Source organism: Nicotiana tabacum, chromosome 15, assembly GCF_000715075.1.
Source record: "Nicotiana tabacum cultivar K326 chromosome 15, ASM71507v2, whole genome shotgun sequence".
NCBI lineage: Eukaryota > Viridiplantae > Streptophyta > Magnoliopsida > Solanales > Solanaceae > Nicotiana > Nicotiana tabacum.
In genome coordinates, this window is record NC_134094.1 from 105,851,313 (window position 1) to 105,870,728 (window position 19,416).

The 19,416-nt window shown below is 38.1% G+C and overlaps 1 protein-coding gene across 1 annotated transcript; it reads right to left on the reverse strand.

Moving 5' to 3' along the window:
* Positions 1–3,011: 3,011 nt before the first annotated feature.
* On the reverse strand, positions 3,012–3,695 carry LOC107781971 (uncharacterized). The gene has a single exon (XM_016602786.2). The coding sequence runs from the start codon at positions 3,584–3,586 to the stop codon at positions 3,179–3,181; it is 408 nt and encodes a 135-aa protein (XP_016458272.1). The 5' UTR covers positions 3,587–3,695; the 3' UTR covers positions 3,012–3,178.
* Positions 3,696–19,416: the final 15,721 nt, after the last annotated feature.

The window sequence follows — 19,416 nt, forward strand, 5'->3', positions numbered from 1 at the left end:
AACTTTGATCCAAGTTTGCTTTGAAAATATCCATATTTTCTTCCCATGGTTTGACATACAAAAGAAGTATATGAATAAATATTAGTATTTTTAGAGAAAAAGAAAAAGAAATAAAGTTAAACCAACAAATTTATTTACATGTATAAGTTATTTGTATTTACATGTATAAGTTAATTGTATACAAAATAATACAATTAGAAGTATATTACACATATAACTAATACAACTACAACAAATTTATTTACATGTATAAGTTATTTGTATTTTCCTACACATTGATTTACATAGTATGAAAAATAATTGATCCGTATAAGAAAAAAAAATTTAAGTTGCTTCTCTTTTCTTTATTCATAATATTTCATCCATGTACATGAAAAAATATTGAGGGTGAAGTAACAAAAGTTGTTCCAGGGTACTTGTAAATATTTTCTTAAAGAGATTTAAAATAACATAAAGGAAAATAAAAAGCGTTAAAAGATCACTGAGACAAGGACACTAATTACTTAGATATTACTCCTTGTTTGTAAAATTTATGAAATTTCGGAAATACATATAATTTTAAGAACTACATAAGAAGTATTATTAAGTGCAATAAAAATTATAAGATGTTTATTCATTAGATACTACGAATAGGAAAATATAAAAATCAAATTGCTCAATCATCTTTAACCATAGATACATCACCGATCGAGTGATTTATTTTTCCATCAGGGTGCTCAAAAATATCTGCTACATCCAAGTGAGTGATGTCAAATTCATTGTCATAGACAAAATTAGCTTCAGGGGCTTTATTCTTTAGAGATGCTTGATAAAGCTCAACTAAATATTTTGGTATGCGACAAATATTTTTGCCCAATGCCCTTTTCCACCGCAACGATAACATTCAATTTCTGAACCATTTGCTTTTGGCCCTTTCCACTTTTGGTGGTTATTTTTCTTTGGGGGGTGATTAACACCAGAAAAATTTCTTCCTTGGCCACGACCACGACCACGAACAGGTCCACGACCTTTTCCACGCTTAGAATAATGGGAATACACCTCTTTCACTTCAGGCAATGGTGTAGACCCAGTGGGTCAATTTTCGTAATTTTTCATGAGCAAGTCATTGTTTCGTTAAGCCACAAGGAGAAGAGAAATCAACTCAGAATACTTCTTGAAACCTTTCTCCCGGTACTGCTGTTGCAAGACCATATTGGAGGCATGAAATATTGTGAACGATTTTTCAAGCATATCATAGTCAGTGATAGTATCTCCACAGAGTTTCAATTTAGAAGTAATTCTGAACATCGCAGAATTATATTCAGAAACAGACTTAAAGTCTTGGAGCCTCAGATGAGCCCAATCATATCGTGCTTGTGGAAGAGTGACCAACTTTAAGTTGTCATATCTTTCCTTTAAGCCATTCCACAAAATAAGTGGATCTTTGACTGTGAGATATTCTATCTTCAACCCTTCATCAAGGTGATGGCGCAAGAAAATCAAGGCCTTAGCACAGTCATGGGTAGATGCTTTATTTTTGTCTTTAATGGCGTCTCCAAGACCCATTGCATCTAAATGAATTTTAGCATCCAACACCCATGTCATATAGTTCTTGCCCGAAATTTCAAGGGCAACGAACTTTCTTTTCATAATATCAGTCATAATTAAAAGAGGAGAAAAGTTATACCTTAGTCTTCTCAAAGAGCTTCTTGAGACGGTAGAGTCTCGTGCTGATAACGTGTTATAAAATATAACTCAAAGTAACAATATGGAACAAGAAAAAAACAAGCTAAGAGATATATGGAGAAAGATAGAAGAGATTCTTATTTCTTCTTTAAATGTGTGTATTTTCCTATCTATTACAAGGCCTTTATATAGGCATGAAAAGTGAAAAAAATATGTCATTGAATGTCATTAAACATAGAAAATATGTCATTGAATATGTCATTAAGCATTTGAGATGAAGATCATGGAGGAAGAGTAGACATCCACCATAATTTGATATTTCTTATAACAAAGAAGATAATATTTGAGAAGAAATTATTCTCCATTGTCTCCATTTTATGTGATTCACTTCTCGTTTTAGTTAATAAATACTGGAGTACACTTTTTTATATTTAGAATCAACCTAATTTTAAATTTTTTATTTATTATAATAATATTATTTATAACCACACAAATTTCTTGACTTACTTGATTTAGATTTTGACAAGAGTGGGTTGCTCTAGTGGTGAGCACCCTCCACTTCCAACCAAGAGGTTGTGAGTTCGAGTCACCCAAAGAGCAAGGTGGTGAGTTCTTGGAAGGAGGGAGCCGAGGGTCTATCGAAAACAGCCTCTCAAGGTCTGCGTACACACTACCCTCCCCAGACCCCACTGGTGGGATTATACTACGTTGTTGTTGTTGTTTACTTGATTTAGATTTTAAATTTTAATTTTGTTTTCTTTCTTAATTCGACGCCCACTCAAACAAAATGACGTAAAATGGGAAGGAAGGGGGTACCAAATAGTGTCAGGAGCTTCCGATAAAGTGGCTAATTTTGGAAATTTCCCAACGTTAGTGTCCTGCTTTCTTCTGTCTAGTTGTTGCCACATATGTCTATGACCAACATAGAAGAAATTATGTGATGTGATTCTTTTTATCCGTTTAAAACAATTCTTTCCGTTTTAATTGATTGTTTTAGACCTCAAATCAAAAGTATTTTTTTCGTAAACTTCGTAACCAATTAAACTACTGTACTACTACTTATAACACAAAAATTGGGATTAGAGAATATTAGAACAAAGGAAATAGTGTCAAATTTCTTTTACTATCAACACTAGAGCAATATTTACCTTTTTTAATGATCTTAATACCAATCTTTTTAATTGTCCTGTTTTATTTTGAAGCAAACATGACTTTCTAGGCGCTAAGTTCTGAAAGGAGTTGTAAAACTTGCGTATTTGACATTATAAAAGTGTCCCAATTAAGTAATATATGAATGATCTTTAACAGAACAAATAATACACATAGGCACTATTTCAGCTGACTAGTTGATGAATAAATCATAGTACCCTCCATTAATAAACAAAGAATGTAGTAATATTAAACAACAAATAGTGGTAGTAAAAATGAATTAACAGCGGTCACGACTACCGCCGCCCATAAAAGTCGTCGGCTCCGGCAAAATAAAACAAAAAATATCTCACAGATCAGAGAATTAAAGCATCAAAGTAGCAGCAAAAATAGCTACAACAGCAGATCCGGCGACGGCGACTCTGTTCAAGGAAGCAGAGTTGGGAGATGAGGTAGGAGAACCGCTGGGAGCCGCACCGATGGATGGAGGAGCAGCACCACCGGAAGGAGATGATGCCGGAGTATCGACAGTTGGTGGAGCTGGAGGAGATGCCAATGGAGATTCAGATGGAGAAGAAGCAGTAGTAGGAGCATTTGCAGGAGCAGAGACAGGTGTTACTGCAGATGGAGGAGTCGCCACCGGAGGTGACGATGCTACCGGTGGTGGAGAACTCTTCGGAGAAGCTGCCGGAGATGCTCCTGGTGCCTGAGCAAATGCAGATCCAGCCACCAAAGCCAACATTAGAGCAACGATTACCTTTGAGTATTCCATTCTAGCCTTTGGACGAAGAGCTTTTTCGAGAAAGAGAAGTGGAATAAAGTGTACAAAAGAGATAAAGGAGGAATATGACTGTTGTTGAGTACCGTTTGAGAAAAAGGACGGGAAGAGAGGTCTATTTATAGGAGGGAAATATGGGGAAAAATAAATTTTAATTTTGATTGGTCGGTTTAGAAGAAAATTTATTTAAAATAAGGAATCTGGACTGGACTTATAATTTGTTGACAACTCAACGAAAGAAGAAGGGAGGGGCGGTGTCCCAACTGGTTACATTTTTCTTTCCGTGTGAAGCGATAAATTTCATTATACTAAAAGATTTGTTTGAATGTTTCTTTCCAGTACTACTTTTGTATTTTAAATACTTTTAACAAAAAATTCGAAGATTCTTTTTCTTCATTTATAAAAACAAAGGAAAAATAATGGAAACAAGCTAAGGAATAACTGTTTTTTAAAATTTTCTTTCTGGCCATGTTAACGACCGTTTGGATCATTTATTATAGCAAACATTATGGTTACCGTTATGATTGCCACGTTCTAGTCTTGCTAGCGGGGATTATAAAATTCGTATAATTTTTGGTTGCGACAATTCGTTTCTGTGTTGGCCTTGGCCACAAAAAAAATAGGGGGGGGGGGGGGGGGTTCGGGGTGCTTGGGTTTCAATGTTGGAAAATATTTATCTGTACAAGTATTTTACTCTAAATTATACAGTATTAATTTATTATGCTTAATTATTAGAATCGGATAATAATGTGTATTAATTGATTTGGATAATAATTTTTTTTTTTATAAAAACATATATCTGGTATTTATTAATTTGATTAAAATAGGAGTGCTACCAATTCTTTTGTTTGCGAACATAAAATGACACAGTACAAGTATACAAGACTATCTAGAAGACTCTCTCTCTCATGGGAAACTACAGATTACAGAATATGGATTCATGTGCTGTATAAATTAGTGTTGTTTATTGAACCTAAATTATTATGATTTATGGTTACCTTTTAAAAAAATGTAATTTAAGTTCTAGATTAGAAGAAGGGGAGAGGGTTGGTGATGCTCTTGAGACTTTCTTGTGCTTGTGGGGTTATTCCAGCTTTGCTTTTCCAAATTCAAATGACATGTTAAGACTTTTCAATAATTGAACTCAATTAAAGAGCCAAAATGCGTTGTAATATTGATTGCCACCCATTTGAAGAAATTTGGCAGTTAAATAAGGATAAAGGAGAGAGTAGGAACTCAATTGGGGCACAACTACTTTTGGGGTTCAATTGAATTTTCTTGGTGAGAAAAAATTAGAGAGTTCAAAATAAAAGAATTGTGGCAGGCGAGAATTGAACTAATGACCTTATCAAGGTTTTAAACCCCTTTGATATCTAAAATATGTTTTTGAGTGTGTCAAAGGGATTCAAAATATAATATATAGATATACAAAATAAATTTTACCTTATATACACAGTGTGATTTTTTGGTGAAGGGGTTCGGGAGAACCACTTCCGTCCCTCTAAATCCGCCGCTGGTCATTGCCATTGAAAGATTGCAACAAAAGATTCAGATCTTACGTGGTAAGAAAACCTAAATAAAACCCAAAAGCAAAAATTAATTCATTCAACCTGCATTCATACTTCAATTGCACTCCTCACCTGGCCAAAGAAAAATAGTGGTCCAGTTCATGAATTTCTATATATATTGTTTTTGCCTTGTTATTTCACTTTCTTTCTTCCTTTTTCTTTATTATGTGTACTTATAGAGAGATATTCGTTCAACAGAGGAATGAATTAAAGTAAGTGAATTATGGACTCACAAATCGTAATGTACCTAGGAATTGAGAAGCAACGTAAAGTAGAAAATTCTCAACTAATTCACAGAACGAGAGATTAACCATTTGGGTTATATCATTTTTGTATATTTTGCGTGAAGTGATATAGGAAAAAAAAGTTTGAAATACTTGTGGATTGCGGTTGACAGGCCCAAACTACCTACCTATTTGTCTTTACTTTTCTTGTCGTAGATTTTACTCCCATTGGCATGTATGATGCGCAAAGTTATACACAGTAAAAGTCCTAGGTTTCCGTTGTTACAAAATATTTTCTTTTCTCTATAATGGAAGAGAAACATTAAAAACTTTTTTTGGTCATGAAAAGAATAATTGTGGGGTTTGCTTCTTTTCTTTTCTTTTTGGAGGGGTATTGAGATACATACTAATTGTACATAGACTAAGCTGAGGGACCTATGTGTAAAGATTAGAAAGTTTTGTCCTTAAAGGAAAAGCTGTTAAGGCAGTTAGAGGTGGGCTGTTATAAAAGGCCTACCCTCACGTGTATTTCACCTTCTTCTTCTTAAGAGAAAATACAGAACTTCTTTTTCATCTCTTTTCTCTCTATCTCCACTGTAGATTTCTCACTCAAATTCACTTGCATGTTGCATTATTGTGTAGATTCAATGGTATCAGAGCGGCTATCCTGATTTCATCGAGATTCAGGCAAAATACAGAAGATCGGAGCTCCGACGAAGTTGAATTTCAGACAGCCATGGCGGGAAACGAAGTTGCATCTCTAGATCACAATCATCCATTGTTTTTATAACCCTCAGATGCTCCAGGACCTGTCCTAATACTGCTCAAACTCACAGGGCCAGATAACTATGCTCTGTGGAGTAGAGCGATGAAATTAGCGCTCTGGGGGAAAAAGTAAGCTAGGGTTTGTGGACGGAACTTGTGTGAAAAGTATGTACAAAGGAGAATTGGCTGAACAATGAGAAAAATATAATGTGATCGTGTTGTCATGGATTGGGAGCACTGTATCAAGTGAATTGATGCCGAGCCTTGTCTATACCTCCAATGCAAGAAAAGTGTGAAATGATTTCCAGGAGAGATTTGATCGATCAGATTTGACGAGGATTTATCACCTCTGGACAGCTATCGCAACCCTAAGGCAAGGTACTGACTCTGTCACTAGCTATTTTTCAAAAAATAAAGGACTTGTGGGATGAATTAGATGTGTTAGTACCACTGTCTTCGTGTGATTGTGAAGAATCTTGACCCTCAGTGGAACACCTAAGATCTCAACATTTGCTGCAAAATCTTATGGGGTTAAATGAAAGGTAATAGCAACATAAGAAATAGTGTGTTAGCTAAGAGGCCTGTTGTGACTGTTAATGAAGCCTATGCCATAGTGACTCAAGAGGAAAGTCAGAGGTCTTTAGGTGTTGTTGATACGTATAGAACCACTCACCATGTGAGCAGGGAAAGGCCGGGACTTTAGAGCAAGAAAGCCTGGAGTCATTTGTGAACATTGTGGATATAAAGGACATCTTAAGGAAAATTACATCAAAATAATTGGATATTCAGCTGACTTTAAGAGCAAGAGGAAGAATCAGCCTACAAGAGGAAAGGTATATGCTAACAATGTGAATATGAATGCAAATAGTGAGGAAGGGAAACCAATGAATGTGCAGATAGAAGGAACAAGATAGTTTTTCACAGAAGAACAGTATCAACAGCGGGTGAGGTTGCTGTCCAAACCAACAACTGCAGAAAGTTCTAATAATTTTGCAGGTATAGTCTCTCTGTTATCTGATGCAGGTATGTGTGATTGGGTAATAGATACAGGGGCAACACTGATGTCACACACTGTAAGAATATTCTAAACAATGTTAGAATGGCAGATGACCAAGGGAAACATGGAGTACAACTTCCTACTGGAAGCAAATCTCAAATAACTCACACAGGAGAGGCCTCCATATTAGGCAATAAGACAGTAAAAAATGTCTTATATGTGCCAGATTTTAAATTTAACATGTTGTCAGTATCTAAACTCACAAAGGATCTCTATTGCTCAGCCACATTCGTATATTACAGGATCTCTACAGTGGCAGGGTGATAGAGATTGGTAGAGAGAACAATGGTTTGTACTTGCTTAAGGAGAACATAACAGTGGCAGCTGCAGGAGTTTTCCTGAGAAAGGGAGAAAAAACTGAACTTTGGCATTTAAGGTTAGGACATGCTTTAATTAAGGCAATGCAACATATTCCAAAGTTACAGAATAAAGTTGATGTGCAGGTACAAGAGGACTGTCAAATATGACCACTAGCTAAATAATGTAGGCTAAAATTTCATGTCAGTAGTACTAGTTCTGCTGGAATTTTTCAACTTTTTCACTTAGATGTTTGGGGACCTCACAGAGTACCTACATATGATAGAAAGCATTACTTTGTTACCATTGTTGATGACTATAGTAGGTATACTTGGGTGTGTTTGATTCAGTCAAAAATTGAAGTACTAGTTGTAATAAAGAACTTTGTTGCAATGATTCAAAATCAATTTGGTATGATTGTCAAGGTGTTAAGGTTAGATAATGGTACTGAATTTTTTTAATTCTCAATGTAATGAACTGTTGGCTTCCTTGGGAATAATCCATCAGAGTAGTTGCCCATATACCCCTCAACAGAATGATACAGTTGAAAGAAAGCATAGACATATATTAGAAATGGCAAGAGCACTGAAGTTCCAAAGCTCAGTGCCAATAAGGTTTTGGGGGGATTGTGTAAGAACAACTGCCTATCTGATAAACAAATTGCCCACAAGAGTATTACAGGGGAAGTGTCCATATGAAGTGTTGCATGGAAAACCAGCAAAAATAGACCATCTAAGAGTATTTGGATGTCTTTGTTTTGCAAGCAATTTACCTGGAGGAGATAAATTTGCACCAAGGGCAAGGAGATCCATTCTCATTGGCTATTCAGAAACACAAAAAGGGTATAGGCTGTATGATCTAGAAAGCAGAAGAATATTTGTCAGTAGAGATGTAACATTCAGAGAGCATATTTTTCCTTTCAAGGAAGGAATGCAAATTGAAGAAGAAGACCTCTTCCCAAATACTACACCATCAGTTGTTCCAACTGACCTTATGCCTGACCAGCCTGCTCTTCATTCAACTATTGAAGAGCAGCTTCCAAATGAGAGAGTGACAACAGTAGATTCAGAAACCACACCAGCAGTAGCTGATTCCGAACAAGCAGCCTCCATTGAACAAGCAGCAGTAGATGATTCTGAACCAGCTGTGAGTCCAATAGCAGAGACTGATGATGTTAAGGATCAAACATACATAAGCCAACTACCTAATGATGCTTTGCATACCAGAAAATCCAATAGAGTTTCAAGACCCTCTATTTGGCTAAAAGATTACATTACCACATGCAAATCACAGTCCAAGCCACACTGTATCTCCAACTCTATATCCTACACTCATTTATCTAACAATTACCAGGCCTATTTAGGAATGTTTGCAGCAGAAGTTGAACCTAAATCTTTCAAGGAAGCATGCAGGAACAAGAACTGGATAAAAGCAATGTTACAGGAAATTAAGGCTGTTGAGGACAATGCTACTTGGGAGATAGTTGACTTACCAGTAGGTAAAAGAGCAATAGGATATAAATGGGTGTTCAAGATCAAGTACAAAGCAAATGAAGAAATAGAGAGATACAAATCTAGATTAGTGGCAAAGGGTTATACTCAACAAGAAGGTTTGGATTATCATGAAACTTTCTTTCCGGTGGCAAAGATGGTAACTGTGAGGACAGTGATCAGCATTGCAGCATTAAGAGGTTGAACTTTGTTCCAAATGGATGTGAATAATGCATTTTTGTAAGGAGACCTCTATGAGGAAGTCTACATGGACTTACCTCAGGGTTTCCAGAAACAAGGGGAGAATATGGTATGCAAACTACTCAAATCTCTATATGGCCTTAAACAAGCCTCAAGGCAATGGAACATTAAACTTACTGAAGCTTTACTGAAAGGTGATTACTCTCAAAGTGCTCATGATCACTCTCTATTCACTAAGAAAATAGGTCCTCACAGAGTTATAATCCTGGTGTATGTGGATGATTTGCTTATAACTAGCAGCAATATAGAACTGATAGAGGAGGCTAAACAGACTCTACACAGCTCTTTTAAGGTGAATGATCTAGGAGAACTTCGTTATTTCCTTGGCATAGAAGTTCTGAGATCAAAGGAAGGGATACTGCTCACTCAAAGAAAGTATGCTTTACAATTGATCTCAGAAGTTGGACTTACAGCAGCCAAACCAATCTCTACTCCCATTGAACTGAATTAGAAATTAACTACCATCGACTATGACAAGCATGTAAGAGTCAAATGGGATGAGGAACTGGAAGACATTGGAAGCTATCAAAGACTTATTAGGAAGCTACTCTACCTAACCATTACTAGACCAGACCTTAGCTTTGCAGTTCAAGTACTTATCTAATTTATGCAACACCCCAAATAATCCCATTGGGATGCAACATTGCGTGTGGTCAGATATGTGAAATCAGCTCCAGGGCTTGGAATTTTGCTAAGTACTGGTCCTATCAACAACATATCTGCTTATTTTGATTCTGACTGGGCCTCCTGCCCAAACACTAGGAGACCAGTCACATGATACATCATCAAGTTGGGTAATTCTCTACTTTCCTGGAAGTCCAAGAAACAACAAACTGTGAGTCGAAGTTCTGCAGAGGTTGAATACAGGAGTCTAGCAGCAGCAGCAACAGCAAAAATTACATGGTTTCTAGGACTGTTGAAGGAGCTTCAAGTTCATGTCCATCAACCAGTTCCTCTGCATTGTGATAGTAAGGCTACTTTACAAATAGCAGCCAATTCTATCTTTCATGAAAGAACCAAACATATTGAAATAGATTGCCATTTTGTTCGAGAAAAAATTAAGGCTGGACAATTGGCACCGCAATATATTCCTACCAGTCTACAATAGGCTGGCCTTATGACCAAGGGTCTAGGATCAGCACAACATCATTTTCTCTTGTCCAAGCTTGGTGTGCTTGATGTATTTCACCCACCAGCTTGAAGGGGAGTATTGAGATACATACTAATTGTACATAGACTAAGCTGAGGGACCTATGTGTAAAGATTAGAAAGCTTTGTCCTTAAAGGAAAAGCTATTAAGGCCGTTAGAGGTGGGTTGTTATAGAAGATCCACCCTCATGTGTATTTAAACTTCTTCTTCTTAAGAGAAAATACAAAGCTTCTTCTTCATCTCTTTTCTCTCTATCTCCACTGTAGATTTCTCACTCAGATTCACTTGCATGTTGCATTATTGTGTAGATTCAATCAATTTTATCAAGGGGGAACGAAAGCTATGATTTTGTTTAAGGCTCTACTCCCTCCCGTCCACAATAAGTGATTTTTTGGTCTTTTTTGTGCTTCAAAATAAGTAATTTTTCCAGATTTCAAGAATTAATTAATTATTTTTTTCCTACATTGCCCTTGAAGTAAATAATGTTGGAGTATGTGTTAGGGGTATTTATGTGAAGAGATAGTAAATGTTAATATGGTCAATTTCATTGCTAATTAATGTTAAAAAGTGAATTTCTTAATCTGTGTGAAAATATCCAAAATATCACTTATTGTGAACATGAGAGAGTAATAAATAACCATATACGAGACTCGATAAAACAATGACATGGACATAACGATAATAATTACTACGGCACAACTTTAAGTAATTGCGACTGATTATATGAATCATCATTAATTTTCAAGTCAGTGTCATTTAAACTTAGCTCAATTTAATATAAAATTCAAAGTGCATAGGGAAGATAGGATATCAAAATATATAGCGACGTGCTTCCAGCTTTTATAAAAACGCGGGTTAAGACAGATTCAAAGTCGATAATTCAATATTCAATGTGTGTAATTCACCATTAGCCATGAAGGCATGAACTAAGTTTGGTCAACTACGTCTTACGAGGCGTGTGATCCAAAGTGTTATGTCCATTTGTTTTCTCATTTTCTGGTTTCCTTGCGCTACAAAGTTTGTTTGCTTGAGTCGTGACAAGTAATTTTTTTTATCCTTAATCAGATATTTTGTGTTCGAATCAAATTGTCTTTATTAAAGAATACCTTATTTCAAATGTAAAACTTTCCGACATATATCTGAATTTAATCGAGTTTCAAAATAAATACTAAATATCAAAACAAAAAAGCAAAACTTTGTTTGCTTGTGGCAGAAGAGGACAAAGAAACTACAACTACTACTCAATAAGGATCTTCGGAAAACAGAGAAGTGAGAATACCGAGAATTCAGTAGTCAGTGGTCCCCTTATTGCTGCCTGTTTTTTCCCGTTAGTTGAAATTTGCTGCTCTTTGTCAAAAAGATTTAGGGGACTAATATATTTCAAAATAGTAAACTATTTGATGTCAGAAAATTTACTCTTATAGTATTACTTTTTGAATAATTTTTTAGTATCTAAAAAATAATCTAAAGAATGAATTGCTCAATTCAAACTTTAACTTTAATAAGTAGTCAAATTAACTCTTGATAAGTAAAAAGTGTCAAAAGAAAAAGAGTATTAACACATCTTTTAATAGTAGTTACGTTGAAGAGTTGTTTTCCATTTTAATCTCATATGACCGGACACAAACCCCATCATTGAAAGTTTCAAATAATGGCACTGTGAGAGGTTTAAGCATACTAAACTAACCATTGCTTGTGGGAGAAAATTCCCTACTTCAATAGTTCTAGTATTAATTTAGAAATAAATGAATATTAGACCATACTAGTAACTCAATGCTTTCAAGAAACTGCTTCGACTTTTTCAAGTTTGAACATTTCCAGCTGTTCTCGCATACAATAGCTAAGGAAGCTTCACCAAACTTTTTGGCTTGACCTGTATTTGCTTTTCCTTCACTTGAAAGGTTTCCTCTCTCATGTCAGAAACCCCACCCTCAAGAAATAAATGTGAGTTGTAGAACATCTAACAAGTTCCACAAGCAGTGGTAGGAGTGGCAAATCGGGTCGGATATAGTTCGGATCGAAAGCGAGTAATAAAAAAATGAATAAATTATTCGACCCGACCCCTATTTAAAACAGATAAAAAATGGATTAACCGACGAATAATTTGGGTAACTATATTATCCATGACTTATTGTATATGTGGACCATTCTATTGTTTGATGAACCTCAAAACGTTTCATAAAGGAAACAAGGTCCTAAGCTAAAGTTTTGACCTTTACTCAAACTAAAACAATATGAAGCAGATTATGATCACTAATAAAGAAACAGAAATTAGCGACAAACAAATTTTGTAGCTAAATAGAAAAATTCATCGCTAATCGTATTTAGTGACCGAATAGCGACAGACTATTAAGAAATTCTATTAGCTACGAGCGATTTAGCGACGAAATTCGTAGCTAATTCCATTTTTTTTGTAGTGGATTCTGGTTTTCTGTAAAGACATCTCTGTAAATGTCTCTCGTTCTATAGTACCAAGAGTACTGAAACTCCAGCCTTGATTATATATAGGATAAAATATGTTCATATTAAATGCCCGCATAATAGAGCGACACGTGGAATCGGAGATAGATGAAAAGCGAGGTAAGTGGAAATCAAGTCGGGGGCAGCAATCTCGGTTGTCCCCGAAGGGATATTGCTCATAAAGACAAATAAATGCATGCCACCAGGTAGCATTCAATGGTGAATATTCTACAGTACTAAATACGTAGTCCGTTATAGAGAACATGGCATTCATAACCTACCGTTACACATTCTTCAATGAGCCCCATAATTGACATTTAAGAGGTGCTTGTTCCTAGAACCTTGTTCCCTAGGTGCAATTATAAATAGCGAGTTCAACAGCCATTAGGGGGGCACGAATTTTCTGATAAACTTATGCTATATACCAAGCTATCTGTTGTCTTATTTCGATTTCAACGCTAAGTCTTACATTCTTATTTAATTTATTTATCATTTTAGGATCAAATCGATTTGCTTGTCTATAAAGCACGTATAAATTCAACTGTACCATTTTACGGGTAAACAGTTTGGCGCCCACCATGGGGCTTAGACAGTTGCATAATTGAGTTGGTCCTTGCATCTATTACTAACATGTATGATTCTTTGTTTCTTAGCAAAAAACCATAAAAAAATGGCAGATAACGATGTCAACGTCGCACACAACGTTGAGGCCTAAGGAAATCAGCCTCAATACGAAGACTTGATCAGTGATACCCACAACGAGGGGGATGAGGCCACGCCGGTCCATGGCGGAAAATATCCATGACATGTTCGGGAGGCAACTCCCAATGATGCTGAAGATGAGCATGTTGCAAAAACAGTAAGAATCCTGAGGAAGCAATAAAAAGCTATTATGGGTCATCTCTCGCGATAGAATCAGGTCATGACGGAGCTGAGGTAGGCGTTGTCGGGTTCTTCCAACAATGCGAATAGATGAGGTCCAGTTCCTCCTGGTGACCCCACATAACAAACAATATAGAAGGTTGATAACAATACCCCGAGAGGCGAGGTCGGCTTCGACGTGGCCGGGGAGAACGGTAGCGGATCCGGTAACAATAGTGAGAATGATACCTTTAAATCCGAACTCATGCGGTTTATGTGGGAAATAAATGCCCGAATGGACCAAATCCCGGGCGCACCACCAGTACTGAAAGGACTAGATTCAAAGAAATACACCCAGTTGCCGTTCAAACCAAGCGCAACACCAGAGTTGATCCCGAAGCGGTTCAAGATGCCAGCCATGCCAAAATATGATGGGACTTTGGATCCTTAGGAGCACATTACCATCTATACAATGGCGGTGAAGGGAAACGACTTAGCTCCGTATGAGTTTGAGTTAGTCTTATTGAAGAAATTCGGGGAGACCCTCACGAAAGGGGGCCTGACATGGTATTCGCATTTACCTGAGCACTCAATAGATTCCTTCGAGATACTTGCAGATTCTTTTATCAAGGCCCAAGCTAGGGCCAGGAAGGTTCATGCCTGAAAGGCCGACATATTTAGGATTGCGCAAGGAGAGTCTAAATTGCTGCGGGACTTCATGACCGGATTCCAGAAAGAAAGGATGTTGCTACCGGTCGTGTCATACGAATGGGCAACTGAGGCATTTAATAAAGGGCTGAATCCGAGAAGTTACGATGCTCGAGTACGAGGCGAAGATAACATGGGCGGATGTTCACAACCAGTACGAGGTGAAGATAAGAATTGAGGATGACCAGCTGGGTTTTCCGGTATCAACCAATGATCAGGACTAGGAGAAGAATAAGGAGAAATTGAAAAATGATTTTGATGCAGACCGACGGTCTTCTAGAGGATGAGTTTTGCCCTACGAAAGGGCCGAAGGACGCGGTAGAGCTTTTCGGTCGGCAGACAGGTTCACCACTGATATGAGAGCGGATTGCGGCCAAATAACAGATCGTTGCAAGATAAAGAGGTATCGGGCTCCCAAGAATCTACCTACCCGAGGTTGTCTGAATACAATTTCAATGTAAGCATAGTGGAACAAGTATCAGCTGTGAGGAAAAATAAGGAAGCACGATTCTCGAGGCCAATAAGATCTGATTCCAGTCAGAGGGATCCTAATTTATGCTGCGAGTACCATGGGACCAAAGGCCACCGGACTGGGGACTGCCGACATGTGCGCGAGGAGGTGGTAACATTGCTGAAAAACGGACATCTCAAAGAGTTCTTAAGTTATCAAGCTAAGAACAACTACGGTCGCAACCGAGGTAATGCGGAACCCTCAAAAGCATGAGAAGATCCACCTCGTTTGACGATCAACACGATTTTCGGGGGGAACAAGATTAATGGTGTAACTTTTTCGGCAACGAAAAAGATGAAGGTACCGGTGACCCATAGCAAGAGACTTTGGGAAGTCGCTAAGGACAACATCATCTTCACGGAGGAGGACGCAGATGGACTCCTACTACCGCACAATGATGCCTTGGTAATCTCTCTTAATGTCTTAGATTTTAAGATTAAATGTGTTTTGGTGGACCTAGGGTGTTCAGCCAACATTATCCAATGGTGAGTGGTAGAACAATCCAAGCTAGCCGGAAGCATTATTCCGGCTACAAAGCTCCTCGCCGGGTTCAATTTAGCAAGCTTAACAACCCGATGGGAAATCCTGCTGCTCACGAATGCCGAAGGGGTAATGAAGACGACCCTTTTTGAAGTAGTAGACGACGATATGGGTTACAATATCATTCTTGGAAGACCATGGCTGCAGGGGATGAAGGCTATACCATTAACATACCATCAACTTCTGAAATTTCCAACTCCGAAGGGAATTAAACAGATAAGAGGAGATCAACCGACATCAAGGGAGATGAACACGATCTTAGTTTCCAATAGCAAAGGGAAAAAGCATGCAGCATAACATTTACATGAACCAACGCCTGCTCCCGAGTTGAATGAAGTCAACAGGGAGAAGAGTCGCCGAAATCTTATCTGGAACCAAGATATTTCCAGGCACCAAAAGAGACGGACGCAACCAAATCCACGGCGGAAGAATTTGAGCAAGTCGCATTATTTGAGAAATTCTTGGAAAGGAAGTTCCATTTGGGGACAAGACTAAACCCCAAGCTCAGGTAAGGATTTATTGAACTTCTTAAATTTAACGTTGACTGTTTTACGTGGTCGCATGTGGATATGATAGGTATTCCGCCAGAAGTGACCGTGCATAAATTAAGCTTGGATCCAAATATCCCTATGGTAAGGCAGAAGAAATGCTCTATTGCCGAGGTCAGAAATAAATTCGTCAAAGAAGAGGTAACTCGATTGCTTGATATCAATTCAATCCGGGAGGTAAAGTATCCTGACTGAATGTAGCTGTAGTACCAAAAAAGAATAACAAATTTTGCATGTGCGTATATTATAAGGATATGAATAAGGCGTGCCCAAAAGACTCGCTCCCACCGCCAAATATTGATCAAATGATTGATGCGACGATCGAGCACGAGTTGATGAGTTTCCTCGATACTTATTCCAGGTACAACCAAATCAAGATGAACCCGGAAGATCAAGAAAAAACTTCTTTCATAACGAACTTCGGCACATATTGTTATAATGTGATGCCTTTCGGGGTTAAGAACGCCGGAGCCACGTATCAGAAGCTTGTAAACAAAATGTTTGAGAAACAAATAGGGAAAATCGTGGAAGTTTACATAGATGATATATTGGTTAAGTCTTTGAACGCAGGTGATCATCTTAAACACATGCAAGATACTTTTGACATCCTAAGGAAGCACAACATGAAGTTTACCTCGAAAAGTGTGCATTCGAAGTTAGCTCCGATAAATTCTTAGGATTGCTGGTGTCGCAAAGGGGGATTGAAATTAATCCCGATAAAATTAAAGCTATCAAGGGCATCCCTGACCAGCTATCAAATGAGAAAGAGGTTCAAAGGCTAACAGGAAGACTGACCGCTTTAAGCAGATTCATTTCCTGACTTCGAAAAAATGTCATCACTTCTTTTCACACCTCAAAAACATAAACAACTTCAAATGGACTCCGAAATGATAGCAGTCTTTGAAGGATTTAAAAAAGTATTTATCGAGCCCTCTATTATTATCGAAATATGAGGATAGCAAACCGTTGCTGATTTACTTAGCGGTCTCGGAGGTAGCGGTAAGTGCTATTTTAGTCCGTGAAGATGAAGGTATGCAATCTCCTATTTGTTATGTTAGTAAAATTTTAACGAGAGCGGAAACTCGCTACCCACATCTCAAAAAATTGGCCTTAGCTCTCATAGTCGCCGCTCGAAAGCTTAGGCCTTATTTCTCGTAGTCGCCGCTCGAAAGCTAAGGCCTTATTTTCAATGTCATCCGGTAGCCGTGGTGACAACCTTTCCCCTGCTGAATATCCTTCACAAACCTGAACTTCCAGGTTAACTGGCCAAATGGGCAGTCGAAATGAGTGAATTTAACTTAGAGTATAAACCTAGAACTGCGATCATGTCACAAGTTTTTTCCAACTTTTAGTCCAGGACTGCTACCTTTGGGTACCAAAGAAACAGTGATGGTGTCGGAATCGACATCGGTAGTCTGGACCTTGTTCACGGACGGAGCTTCCAATGTTAAAGGGTCCGGGTTCGGTGTAGTATTAATCATGCCTTCGGAAGAAACCCTAAGGCAGGCCATATGGACTATTCCTCCAACTAACAATGAAGCCGAGTATGAGGCTTTAATTGCAGGACTTGAACTGGCTCGGGGACTGGACTCCGAGGTCATAGAAATCAAACATGATTACCAATTGGTAGTAAATCAGGTCTACGGAATCTTCGAAGCCAAAGAGGAACACATGCAACAATATGTAGTGAAAGTCCAGGATCTGATCGCACGGTTCAAGGAATGGTCAATTACCCACGCCCCGAGGGAAGAAAACGCATAAGTAAATGAACTAGCCAATCGGGGCTCGTCCATAGAAATAAAGAGATCAGACTCTGGTACGGTCGTGTAACTAATGCATTTGGTATTGGATGTGGATGACTATTATGAAGTAAACGCGACCAATTTGGTCTGGGAGTGGAGGAATGAGATCATCGACTATCTCGGTCACGAAATATTACCCGTATATCCCAAGGCATCCCCGACATTACAGACTAAAGCAACCCGATACTGCTTCAGGAGAGGTCAATTGTATAGAAAATATTTTCAAGACCCGTTGGCCCAATGTTTATGAGTCTCCACAACTAATTATGTCATGATAGAAGTTCACAAAAGGATCCGCGGAAATGACTCGGGTACGGACTCTTTGACACTAAATCTAATTAGGGAAAGATACTACTGGCCCCAGATGAAACAAGATGCTGAGGGTTATGTTCAGAAATGCAATAAGTATCAACGCCACGCACCATTGGTGCATCAACCGACAGAGTTATTATACTTGGTTTTGTCGCCCTGGCCATTCATGAAATGAGGGATGGATATAGTCGGTCTGCTGCCACTAGCTCCCGGTAAGGTAAGATTTCTTTTGATTTAAATTGACTACTTTTCTAAGTGGGTTGAAGAAGGTCCTTACAAGAAAATCGGCGAGTGTGAAGTGGTAGATTTCCTGTGAGAGAACATAATGTGTAGGTTCGGGATACCAAAGAGATAACATGCGACAATGGGCCACAATTTATGGGTGCAAAGGTCACAAAATTCCTCGAAGACTTGAAAATTAAAAGAATCACATCATTGCCTTATCATCCGAGCGCAAACGGTATAGCAAAATTGACAAATAAGGTGATTATCCAAAATCTCAAAAGAATCACATCATTGCCTTATGGCCCGAAGAGCTACCAAGAGTGCTATGGGCGTACCGACAATGGCCATATCAAGCACGGGGGAGACACCTTTCTCTCTCATATATAGAGCAGAAGACCTGATCCCGATGGAAGTAGGTGAACCTACCATGAGATACTTCCGGGCGGACGAAGAAGCAAACAACGAAGCATTATTGGTCAGATTGGAGCTGCTCGATGACCGCAAAGACTTGGCGCATATAAGTATGGCGTCCCAAAAATAAAGAATGGAAAGATATTATAATCAAAGAGCCAATCTCTGTTATTTCAAAGTGGGAGACTTGGTTTTAAGGAAAGTGACTCAAAACACCTGGGAGCTCAATGCAAGAAAGCTAGGTCCAACATAGGAAAGGCCCCTACCGGGTTTCAGCTATCACCGAAAAAGGATCATACGAATTGAAAAATCAAGACGGAGTAAAATTACCGAGCAACTGGAATGTGGCACATCTCAAAAGATACTATTGCTGATGAGCACTGCCTATACTGAAAGTATGTGCATCACTCTTTTTCCCTTCGTCCAGTTTTTATCCCAATTGAGTTTTTCTAGCAAGGTTTTTAATGAGGCAGCAACGAAAAGCATACTATGAAGGAAGCATCGTCAGCAGAAATAAGACTTTTACACAACAAGGCATGTAGACAGAGAATTGCTATGGGACGGTTAGATAATCTTTTGCTCGATAGAAATATTCCTACTAGGAAATAAAGTTTGCTATCGGGCTAAAGGTTAC

Excerpts from the sequence above, each read along its gene's own strand:
- LOC107781971 (XM_016602786.2), bottom strand. The coding sequence starts at position 3,586 with ATGGAATACTCAAAGGTAATCGTTGCTCTAATGTTGGCTTTGGTGGCT.